General features: G+C 50.9%; 1 protein-coding gene across 1 annotated transcript in view; it reads right to left on the bottom strand.

The window, feature by feature from the left end:
- Positions 1–12,716, bottom strand: part of PALD1 (phosphatase domain containing paladin 1) — a 41,606-nt gene that overhangs the window by 11,407 nt on the left and 17,483 nt on the right. The window contains exon 17 of the mRNA XM_068983017.1: positions 9,372–9,512. Coding sequence (XP_068839118.1) covers positions 9,372–9,512 — 141 coding nt within the window. The remainder of the gene's footprint in view (positions 1–9,371; positions 9,513–12,716) is intronic.

A 12,716-nucleotide genomic window follows, 5' to 3' on the forward strand; every position in this document is an offset into this window, starting at 1 on the left:
TGGGCAAGGGAGGGGAAATGGTGCCTTCTCCTCCTTGGGCAGCAGCGCAGCACAGCGGCCAGGGCCTGACCTGGGAGTCAGGGGCTGAGGTCTCGCCCTCCTCCCGCTGTCATCTACCAGCTGTGTGTTCTTGGGCAAGCCCAGTGCCTCCCCTCCTCAAATGTAGGTAATGTTACAGGCTGCCTTGGTCAGGCACAGCCACACAGTGAAGATTGAGCCAGACCATGGATGTGAAAATGTACAGTCAGCTTGGCAAGGATACTTCCCAGATGGCCAAGGACACATGAGGCCTGGGTCTTCCCACCTCCAGCAACTCCCAACCTCCCATCCACCTCCCCTCTCTCAGACCACCCCCACCTAGTCAGCCTCAGACCCTCAACACAGACTCCAGTGCCATCCGAGTCTGCAGGAACATTAGGACTCACCAAGTCCCTCCCTTCGGCTTCAGAGAAGCACCTCCCAAAGCTCCTCTGAGAATGGCAAATCTAGGGAAAAGCAAGCACTGGCCCTGCCTTCGTGTCCTCACAGCATTTGGGGGGAGTCCCTTTCTGGAAGCACTGCAATCAATTAATGCAGAGGGAATGAGAGAGCCAAGATATCACCGCTTTGTAAACCCTGAATAAAATAAGGAATCCAGAAGATGAGCGCCAGAGGCTGCCAGCTCACAAGAGAGATCACAGGACCTTCCAGGGCCCCGCGGCAACACCAGCATCACCCACAACTGTGCCGGCCAAACACCAAGCCAAATCAGATCGAGCCAAAGCTCTGGGTTTACAGGAAGCACAGGGACTGCGACACAGGCTCAACCAAACCCTGCGGTGCAATCGACAAGATCTAGACTATGGGCCGCCCAGGAAGATAACCGGTTACATCACCTTCACTTCAGGGGAGGAAAGGAGGGGAAATGTTCTGTGTTCACTGAGACTTAAGGTCTCATCAGATAAAGGCCACGTGTGGATCTTCTGGGTCCTGATACAACTGCAGAAAGACCCTGGGAGACCAGTAAGAAAATCTACCACCAACTAGGTATTGCAGGATGAGAAATCACTATTGTTTGAGGTGTGATAATGGCATTATGACAGCCTTTTTTAAAAGATCCCTTCTCTAATGTATATGCTGAAATATTTCAGAGAAAGTAATATTCAGTCTAGGACTTGCTTCAAAAGAATCCAGAGAGGGTGGTGGGCAGCACTGGCAGGGCTTCAGATGAGATAAGACTGGTCTTGACTCCTGAAGCTGGGAACACAAGCGTTCATGGAATTCTTCTCCCTACTTTGAAATTTTCCAAAATAATTACAAAAAGTAAGTTCCTACTTTTCAATTCAGTCAATAATCCTACTTCTAAGAATCAGCCTACAGAACCAAGCCACGTGGATGAGAGAGCAGCACACGCTGTGAGATCCACGGTACCATCACCTGCTCAGAGCACAACAGGAAGCAACCTCACGGGCCACCTCCACAGGAAGAGCAGGGGATGCTGCGACATGCCCACTCCACCACGTTATCACGCCGACATTACATACGGGGATATAAAGGGTATTCAACAGACAGGCTAAAAAGTCCACGAGCCCCAACTATTTATTAATGAGCCTCTCCTCGTTCTACTAGAAGGTAATCTCAGTGAAGCATCACTCACTATTCCATCCCCAGACCCAGGACAGGCACTCAGCAAGCAATGTGCTGAGTACACGTTCCGATCCAAGAACATCATCCGGGTGAACACCCAGGACAGCCTGGGCACACATCACGATCCTCCTGTTAGAGGAGATGTGTGCACAGGCACAAAGACTAGAAAGAGAAGGCAAACTGAAACCATTCCTGGGAGACTGGGTAATGGTCTGATATCGTTCCCATAACCACAGAAAAAAGCAACAAACAGTCCTCATCACTGTTGTGTGACCTCACCGTGCAGACGGAGACTCACACACGCTCTGAGCCCTCCCTCCTGATCCTCAACAGAGCAGCGACCTCCACATCCTCCCGCTCGTCTCCACCGAGGGCCCTGAAATGGTTTTACTGCCGGCAGAAGTGCACTCGCCAAGTTCCAGGAGTTGTTTTCTTACTTGCTTGTGATTAGGGTGTAAGCTGACTGTTGGACCTGGCAGGGAAGGGAAATGCACTGTTTGAGGGTTCTGGGGTGCAGGGCACGAAGCCATGTGCTGCAGAGGGTTTCAGAATCCCAAGGCGGTGGGCTCCTGGGAGGAAACCTTGAGGTGAGCAGAGTGTGGACTGGACCTGGAATGTTGCCAGGCACGTGGACAGCTGATGTAGGTGGTACACCCATTGCCAGGCAGAGGTTCTGGGGCTCTAACTGGGCAAACAAGCGTATACATACAGCGCTCTGGCCTGCTCTGAGCAGACACTGCAGGCTCCATTGGAGAGCACCTCGGGGCTTCCGGCTTGAAACCGGAGGGCAGGGATCTAAATACACAGCCACGTACCAGAAGTGAGACACAGCTGCCAAATTCCAGAGGAGTCAGTCCATCGGGGGAAAGGGGAGAGGGAACAGCTGCCTTCTGGAGCCTCAGCAAGCCCCACACAGCCCACTAGGGCAACAAGGACCAAGACCGGGGGTTAAGGCATCAGGGGAGGGGCTCAGGGCTGGGAGTGAGGGTCTCTGCCTCTCACCTCTGCTCTGCCTGTGATAACTCATGTGGGAGCCTGGGCATCCCATTCCTCTATTCATCTGTAAACAAAGTGGTCAGATGCTCTCTAAGTCCCTGTGGCACTAAAATCTGAGAGTCTGTTCAGGGGGTTAAAGCTAGGAAGAATATCACAGGATACGCTACCCCACAAAGATCCTTGGGGCTCCCTTTCTGGAGCATTCACTTTGTACCACCCAAGCCCTGTGCTTCCAGTCCCCTTGCCATTCCCACACACAGCCCTACCAGGAAGCAGCCACAGTCCAGTCTGGCAGGTGGGGGACACAGGCGGCCAGAGAGGATGAAGGTGGCCCTGTCAGATCCCAGCTCCCTCCAGCTCCCACATCCTCATTCCTCGCGCCAGTCCACCCAGGACAACCTAACTTGCTTCCTTCCCATCCACACAGGGATCGACGATCATAGGGAAGTCCATTCTGGGGTGCATGCACGTGCACACGCGCACGCACACACGCACGCACACACACACACACACGTGGGAGGCCAGATGCTCCTTCAAGTCTGGAAGCCGCTGGGACAGCTCAGGTCACCCTGCTCCCAGGCAGGACAGGCACTCTGGGTCCAGTCAGGCCAGGGCAGGTGCAGGGTGACCCTGGGGAGGTATGCTGCCTTTCGAAGTAAACAGCAGCCTCGTTGCCAAAAGCTGCAAGTCCCACATCTAGGTTCACGACCAGTTCCCCAAGTCCACAGGCATTCAGACATACAAATCTCTTCAAGGCCTGTCCTCTATTCAGAGAACACTCACTCTACTTTTCTGGTATTAAAATAGCCTTTCTTTTATAAAACACCAACCATGTTAGATAGTAGTTGGGTGTTTTCATTTTTGCTCCTTTCTTCCTTTAAAATGAACACATTTAACAACATCACATATTGGCAACCCTTGAAAGGTCCTTCCCTTTGTTTACTCTGGTGTGTGAAATAAGGAATAAGGTCTTCAGGTCCTGTCTTTGTTCTACAACAGCACTTCTGGGAGTCTATGATTAGATGGCCTCTGAGATTAGTGTCCTCATAAGAAAGGAGACCAGAGAGCCTCCTGCCTTCCCCCATCTCTGCACACACACACACACACACACACACACACACACACACGCACACACAGGCCATGTGAGGGCACAGTGAGAAGTCAGCTGTATGGAAACCAGGATGAGAGCCTCACCAGAAACCCGATCAGCCAGAATCTTGGTCTGGAACTTGCCAGCCGCCAGAACCGTGAGACAGGAAATTTCTCTTGGTTACGCCATGCCGTCTGTGGGATTCTGGTATGCCAGCCCAAGCTGACTAACACACTTGGGATGCCCTCTCTCCCTCTCTAGGCTTCTGTGTCCCCGTCTGTAAAAGTTAGAAGGTAACACTGTATGGGTAGCTTCCCTGGTGGCTCAGATGGTAAAGAATCTGCCTGCAATGAGGGAGACCTGGGTTCAATCCCTGGGTCAGGAAGATCCCCTGGAGAAGGAAATGGCAACCCACTCCAGTATTCTTGTCTGGAGAATCCCACAGACTGAGAAGACTGGCAGGCTACAGTCCATAGAGTCGCAGAGTCGGACATGACTAAGCAACTAACACACACACACACACACACACACACACACACACACACACAACATTGTATGAGGCCAGCATCACCCTGATGTCAAACCACACAAACACATCATAGAAAAAGAAAACTACAGATCAGTAGCTTTTATGAATTTGATGCAAAAATCCTCAACAAACCAAATGCAGCAAGACATAAAGAAGATCATACACCATGACCAAGAAGGATTTATCCCACAGATGCAAGCTGGGTTTAACACCCGAAAATCAATTCCAATAATACACTCCACCAACAGAATAAGGGCAAAAGCCAAAGAATCATCTCAATGGAAAGAGAAAAGGCATTTGATAAAAGTTAACATCTCTTCATTAAAAAACACACTCAATAAACTAAGAATGCAGAGGAACTTCTTCAGTCTGACAAAGGATATCTGTGAAAAACCCACAGCTGACATCATACTTAATGGTGAAAGACAGAAAGCTTTCCTCTTAAGATCAGAAACAAGAGAAAGATATCTGTTCTTGCCACTTCTAGTCAATACTGTACATGAAGACCTTGCCAGGGAAAATTTAATAAAAAGCATGTAGATTGGAAAGACAAAAGTATCTATTTGCTGATGACATGATCTTGTATACATAAAATTTAAGGAAATTCACTAATAAAAAGTATTAAAACTAAAAAATATGTTCTATAAGATTGCAAAATAGAAGATCCATATATAAATACCAGTTGTATTTCTATACAGTAGCATTAAACAAACTAAAAAATAAAATTAAGAAATCAATTCCATTTATAATAGCATAAAAATAACAACACACTTAGGAATAAAATTAGCAAAGGAAGTACAAAACTTACACTCTGGAAACTACGTCACGTAAGAAATTAAAGACCTAAGTAAATGGAAAAATACCTCATTTTCATGGGTTAGAAGAGTGACTATTGTTAAGATGGCAATACTCCCCAAACTGATTCCCTGCCTCTTCCCAGCTGACTCTGTCAGCAAGAGCATCCCACCTCCCCTTCCTCTTGGATCTGCTGGACCCCCACGCAGGGACCTTAGGGAAACCCATCACTCCACACTCTGCCAGAGCACCCAGTCACTGCCTCCTAGAGGGGCAGAGAGACACACAGTCTCCCATACAGGAGGCAAGGACTTCAGGTCCTATTTCACCCACAAAAGTCCTCAGTGACCAGGTAAGAAGCCACCTAATCATTTGGACCACAGCTATCATGGGTTCAGTTCAGTTCAGTTCAGTCGCTCAACAGTGTCCGATTCTTTGCAACCCCTGAATCACAGCACACCAGGCCTCCCTGTCCATCACCAACTCCTGGAGTTCACTCAAACTCATGTCCATTGAGTTGGTGATGCCATCCAGCCATCTCATCCTCTGTCATCCCCTTCTCCTCCTGTCCCCAATCCCTCCCAGCATCAGGGTCCTTTCCAATGAGTCAACTCTTTGCATGAGGTGGCCAAAGTACTGGAGCTTCAGCTTCAACATCAATCCTTCTAATGAACACCCAGGACTGATCTCCTTCAGAATGGACTGGTTGGATTTCCTTGCAGTCCAAGGGACTCTCAAGAGTCTTCTCCAACACCACAGTTAAAAGCATCAATTCTTCGGTGCTCAGCTTTCTTCACAGTCCAGCTCTCACATCCATATATGACCACTGGAAAAACCACAGCCTTGACTAGACGGACCAAAAAGGACAATTTCCAGGGAATTTCCTGGTAGTCCAGTGGTTAGGACTTCATGTTTTTACTGCAGAACATGTGGGTTCAGTCCCTGATCGGGGACCTAAGATCCCACAAGCCATGCAGTATGGCCAAATAAATAAATAAATTTTTTTAATTAAAAAAAAAGGCCAATCACCAGTAACAGTGAGGATACAGTACACTGGAACTTCACACACACTGCTGATGGGCGCATAAAATGGCACAGCCACTCTGGAAAACAGTCTGGCAGTTTCCCCAAAAGATGGAACCTAAAGTTATGACTCAGCAATTCCACTCCTACAAAAGACGTCCGCCCAAATGCATGTCATAGCAGCTTTATATTCATGATAGCCAGAAAGCAGAAACAGCCCATGCCCATCAACTGATGAAGACAGAGACAAAATGGGATCTGTCCATACAACAAGAAGAGGGTTTAGTCACAAAAAGGAGTGCAATACTCATACATGTTACAGTCGAATAGACCTCAAAAGTACTACACTCAGTGAAAGAAGCCAGTCACAAAGGGCTAAACACTGTATAACTCCAAGTATATGAAATGTCCAGAAGAGGCGAATCCCCAGAGGTAGAAAGCAGACTGGTGGTTGCCTCGGGCTGGAGGAAGGGAGGAAATAGGGGAATGATAACTAATGGGTACGGGAAGCTTCTTTTTAGGGCAATGAAAATACTCTAAACTTGATTGTGGTGATGATGATTATAAACCCTGTGAATACACGAAAAACCATTGACTTGCACACTTTAAATAAGTGATTTGTGTGGTGTATGAGTCACACCTCAAAACAACTGTTATGAAAAGGAGAGAGCAAGGAAACTATAGCCAATATCTGATAATAACCTGTAATGGGAAATAATCTGAAAACATATATATATTACATATATAACTGAATCACCTTGCTACGCCCCTGAAATGTTTTAAGTGAACTATACTTCAATAAAATATATATATTTAAAAAAAAAAGCAAAGGAGAGAGCAAGAGGGCAAGACACGACATGTTAGACCCCCCTGTGGCCCCCGCCCAGGAGTAGCAGCAGCATCTAGGAGCTTGCTAGACACCCAGACCTACAGGAGCAAAGGTCAGGCTGGGCCCAGAAACATGCATCTAACATCCTCCAGGTACTCCGGGACCTCCTAAAATTCAGGGCCCTGGCTTAGAGTATGCAGCGTTCAACTGCTCTTCAGAATTACCTAAGTTACTTTAGGAAAAGATCCATGCCCTGGCCACCCCCATCCCTAGTAGACCAACTGAATCAGACTCTCTGGGGATGGAGCTCAAGCATGGGCCTATTTTAAAGCTCCCAGGTGAATCTATTGTACAGCCAGGGTGAGAAGAACTGAATTGGAGGGTGTCTCAGGCCCCTCAGCTCTTGAGCTCTTTTCAGAGTTTAGCCCAAGCGCAGCTCACTGGGGCCACCTGGTGGCCACATTGGGGAATGACTCCGTACCCTGCTTCTGTCCCAGACCCTTATCCCCCAATCACCAACACCAGGGATGGGGTTCAGGGGTTCCCCTCTTCCCACAGCAGAGGTTGGCACCATCCTGGCCTTTGGAATAGGGGTAAGTGGCCAGATCTTATGGAGAGGGAACGAGAGTCCTCTGCTGGTTGTTTCCATTAAAACACCCCAAACTCCAAAATCAGCCAGAGCATCTTCTGCACTTAGTTCCAGCCACCCCACCCTCCCCTCCCGCTGCCAACAGAGCAGAGCCAGCTTACCCGTCCAACCTCATCTCTGACAATTTCCAACACAACTGTGTTCGTGGGCACCGAAGCACCTTCACCACCTCTGAACTCTCTGCACTTTTCCAGCCCCTGGCCTTTGCCCACGCAGTCCCTCCCATCTGAAGCAACGCCCCCTGGCTCTCCTTACATCAGGATGGTTCAAGGCCTGCTCTGTGGGACCTCTCCTCTCTCCCGGAGGCTCATGCCCTCCTGATGCCCCCTGCTGCACCCTCTGTGTGCCCCACAGTGAGCATCCATGGCTGCAGAGCTCAGAGGAGGGGAGGGTCTATCAGCTTTGGTGGGGTGGGGAGACCCCTGGATTGCCTGAAGGCAGCGAAGAGCCAGCAGGGCCAGAAGGAAGAGGCTGTGAAGAGGGGTACTCTGACTGAGTGTGGTCAGCGTCGGGAGGGGAGCGGCGGTATTTTGAAGCAGAGCTAGGCATTCCTTTCCTACTACTCAGGCCTCTAGCTACAGAGAGAAGTGGAAGCTTGGTTCTCTGCTCTCTCAACGTCTCCTGAGCAGGAGGCACTCAGGCTCTCGGTTCACTGCTGCCACCTGGTGGCAGAATACCAGACCGCCAGGAGGGAGACTCACAGGCAACTCCAAAGGGAGCTGCTGGCCGTGGGGAAAACTATCTCCCATCTTTCAAAGCCCAGCAAAGTCTGAAACTCCTTAACCACTTTCTCCACCCCAAATTTGGTATCCCTTCCAACTGACCGCTGACCCTGGGCATAACCTGACCCCAGGTGGCCTGCCTCCAGCCAAACACCCTTTCCCCCAACCGCGACCTGATCTGTGACCCTAAGCAAAGGTTGGCCTGGATCAGCCATTCAACACGTGCCCAGGGCAGGCTGAGCGTGGGGCTGGCTCAGGGCCGCCCCTTCTTGGGGACCGCTGCCCCACCGCAGCTCAGCACCCACGGGGGTGCTCACTCACTCGGGGCACAGTCTTCTCAAAGCTCCCGCTCCTTTCACAATTGTCCCCTCCCACGCCAGCACCCTCCTCTGCCCAGCAGGCAGTCAAGTTCACTGGGTCAGAGAGGAACAGAATTAGACAGGTCAGTATGCTCCACACAGAGACCAGAGGCCCGAGTCTGAGGGCCAGAGCAGCCCCCGTGGGTTATGTGACTGCACCAGCTGGGCCACGTGCGAGAGTGCCTGGGACCATGGTTTACTAAAGGGCTTGTTTTTTCTAAATCGGCTGAAATTCTGAATTTTTATATGAAATCTGGACTTTTATAGAAAACTTCTGATTTGTATAACTGAATGCTGAGTCCCTCAGGCAGCATCAGCTGTGAAAACACTGGATGGCTTTCCTGCCGGATATTAAACAGCCGCTCCCCGGGACCCATCCACCCACCTGCCTCCTGCCCAGGACCCCCAGGGCCTCCCGTGGCCCAGAAACTGGAGGGTGAATGCCTGGCACCACAGGGATCGAGGACAGGGTGTTCCGTCTGAGCAGTCACAGCCTTGACAGGTCCCAGGGCCACAGCAGCTGCCAAATCCTCTGAACCTCACCCCCGCACACACCCCACAGAGCACCGCAGAATCCAGCTGGGAAAAGTCAGGGCCGGGCGTGCTTGCACGGCAGGGATCACCCTGACTTCCCGGAGGTGGAGAAGGGCCTGAGAGCCCCTGCAGGTCCTGTGGGGCGCCCTAGCCACCTCTCACCCAGGTCAGCCCCTCCTGGGCTGTGCACGTGGGGACGGCACGCGGGCCGGGGCTCACCTGGCGGAAGGTGCAAATGATGATCTCCCGCAGGTGGTAGTGCATGGGCGTCATGGTCTCGCTGACCGTGTCCAGCGCCGCGTCCACCTCCCTCTTCACCCGGTGCCCATCGGGCAGCAGCTGCACCACCTTCATCACCACCTGGGGCCAGAGGCAGGGGGTGAGCCGAACAGAAACCAAGTCGGGGGCCTCCAGCGCCAGCAACTGGCTCGCCCACACTAAGGGCCGCGCTGGCCCTGATGGCCCCTCACTTCTCAGACAGGGAGGGGACCCAAGGGTGTTCCCGGATAGCTCGGAGGCGAGGGCTCCCGAGGGGCTTATTTTTTCAAGCAGCAGGAACCTTGCTTCAAATGGAACCTTATCCAGGACTCTAATCCATAAAACGGATAGTTGTCGTGTAACTGGAGCTGGAGGGGTGAGCAGCGGGTGTATGATAGGCCTCAGGTGGGGCCACACTGGCTCTCCCTCCACCCTGCAGGCACTTCAGGGACACCCAGCTCTGGGAAACCCGGTGTAGACAGCGTTCCTTTACCTGGGGAGACTGAGGCCAGTTAAGGCCACTCTGCAGTGCAGGGCCCCTCCCACCCTCCCAGTCACTTGCTGTGGGTCTCGCTCTGGCTCACTCTACCCTGCATCCCCCACACCCTGCGCCAGCAGCGATCCAGGCCTCCAGCACCCCCAACCCACTGCAGCGGCCCCGCCTCCTCCCCCTCACTGGTAGCCAGAGAGGCCTTACAAAAGTGTAAGTGTGAGCACTTCCTATTTGGGTAACTTCAATCTCTTCCTGGCTCCCTTACACTCAACATAAAAACTGAAAGGTTCCCCACATCTACAAGGTCGCCCAGTGTCTGACCCTGCCTGCCTCCCAGCCTCACTCAAAACTCCTCCTATGGATGGGCCCAGCGCCTTCCTGGAGCCCTCTCAGTCTACCCACCGCAAAAGCCCACATAGTCCTTTCACAGCCCCGAGGTCGACCGCCACCTACACATCCATCTCACGCACCCACGTGCTCACCTGTTCACATCCACTCCCCACCAGACAAGGAGCCCCCAGACCAAGAGCAAGAGATTTTCCACCTAGGAGGTGTTCCGTGGGATGATGTAAATGAACAAAAGACCGAAACCCGACTAACTCAGCTCTTCTCTCAATCTAACCCATCCCCACAGCTGCGTCCTAGCGGGATCACACTGGTGGTTGGGCTGGGGAGATAGGTCTCCCTCACCCCTGTTTCTCAGAGGAACTGGCCCTGAGCTGGCACACCGGGCGGGGGTGGAGCTACAGCCCAGTGGGAGGAGAGGGGTCATCCCCTGGGAGGACCCTGGGCTAATCCACGCCTGGATTCCGAGCTCTGGGTAGGACACCTCACTGGAGAGGAGTATAGACCACAGGCAGGCCCCCAGCATGACCCCAGGGCAGCTCCCCAGCAGAGGGCTGCAGCTTTTTCAAATGCAAGGCACCAAACTCTTAGCCTCTCCTGGTAAATCGTTCCTCCCTTTCCTCTCCTTGGCTCACCAGCACCAGCTGGAAACCCGAGGTCATCCTGCTGTCTTCCCTCTTTGCCCCACCATTAATGGTCCCCAAGACCGACCAGCGGGGACTGGGCTCCTGTTCACTGGGCAGGCTCACTTACGCCCCAGCTTCCCCTCTCCATGCCTTCCTCCACACACTGGCCTCCAGCATAAGACTCTGATCCCAACCTCCCCTACTTCCCTACTGGCCTCAAGGTTAAGATCAAACACACAGTGTGGCCCTCCAAGGTTCTCACAATCAGTGTCCCCCACCTCAAACCCTTCCATTCTGCTCAACCGCAGCCTCCCATAGCTCCTGCCCTTTCCAGACTCCCTCCTCTGCACATTTGATCCTCTCCGCATACTACCCCTCCCCACAGCCCCAGGCAGACTCCTTCGTCCTTCTAAAAATGCACTCAAATGTCACCTTCTCCACGAAGCCCTCCTGGACTCCCCCGAGCTATACCCTCAGCCCTCAGCACCAATGTCTATTTCAGCCCTCTTCATACTCTATTAAATGCTCCCCACTGGACTGTGGGCTTGACAGACCTCAGTTAATCACAGAGGAAGCTGGTCTAGACATGAGGATGCTAGAGACGGGTGAGGATGTGGGCGTAGAGTATTCTTGGGTCACAGGATGTAACATTAGAACACAGATTCAGAGGCTGACTTCCTGGCTGTGCTCTGGTCCCGTCCCATCCCTGATGTGGTTCTAGGGTGATGAGCTTGGCTCCCTGCATCAACTGGGAGTAGTCAGGGCACCTAACCCTTGGGATCTGTGAAGGGTGGAGAAGGAAGCACATGCAGAGATCCTGGCACAGGGCTGGGTGTGAATGGAGAGAGTTCTAACTACCACGCCTGAAGGGCTCGCAGACTTGGAAATAAACCGTCATGTATACGTTCAAAAGATTTCTGCCAAACCATTAGATGGGGAAAGGACATTCCATTCAACAAATGGTGCTGAGAATACTGGACATCCACATGCAAAAGAATAAACTTGGACCCTTAACCGTATACTATATACAAAAATTAATTCAAAATAGATCAAAGGCCTAAACTTAAGAGCTAAAGCCATAAAATTCTTAGAAGAAAAGCTTCATAGTACTGCACTTAGCAATGACTTTTTGGACATCAAAAGGACAGAAAACAAGAAAAAAAATCTACTAATTTCATCAAAATTAAAAATTTGGAGGACTTCCTTGGCAGTCCAGGGGTTAAGGCTCTATACTTCCACCGCCGGGTGGGGGGGGGGGTGCAGATTTGACCGTTGATTGGGGAACTAGGATCCCTCATGCTGCATGGTGTGGAAAAAAAAAAGAAAATTGAAAACTTTTGCATGAAATGATACTATCAACAGAGCAAAAAGGCAATCCACCAAACTATCACATATCTAAGAAGGAATTGATATCCAGAATATATAAAGAGTTCCTACAACTCAACAACAACACAACGTAATCAAAAATGAGTTGAATAGACATTTCTCTGAAGAAGATAAACCAATGGCCTTAAAACAAATGAAACAACATCCAACATCACTAATCACTGGGGAAATACAAATCAACACTGCAGTGAAGTATCACTTCACACCTACTCGGAAGGCTATTTAAAAAAAAAAAAAAAACATGCAGAAAACAGAAAACAGCAAGTGTTGGAAAGAATGTGGAGGAACCGGAACCCTGGTACTTTGCTGGTGGGAAGGTACACGGTGCAGTTGCTGTGGAAAATAATACAGTTCCTCAAAACTTAAGCAGTGAGTTACCAATTGATTCAGCAATTCCTCTTCCGGAATTGAAAGCAGAGACTCAAACAGGTATGTGTACACCCATGCTCACAGCAG

This window comes from Capricornis sumatraensis, chromosome 10, assembly GCF_032405125.1.
Source record: "Capricornis sumatraensis isolate serow.1 chromosome 10, serow.2, whole genome shotgun sequence".
Taxonomy (NCBI): domain Eukaryota; kingdom Metazoa; phylum Chordata; class Mammalia; order Artiodactyla; family Bovidae; genus Capricornis; species Capricornis sumatraensis.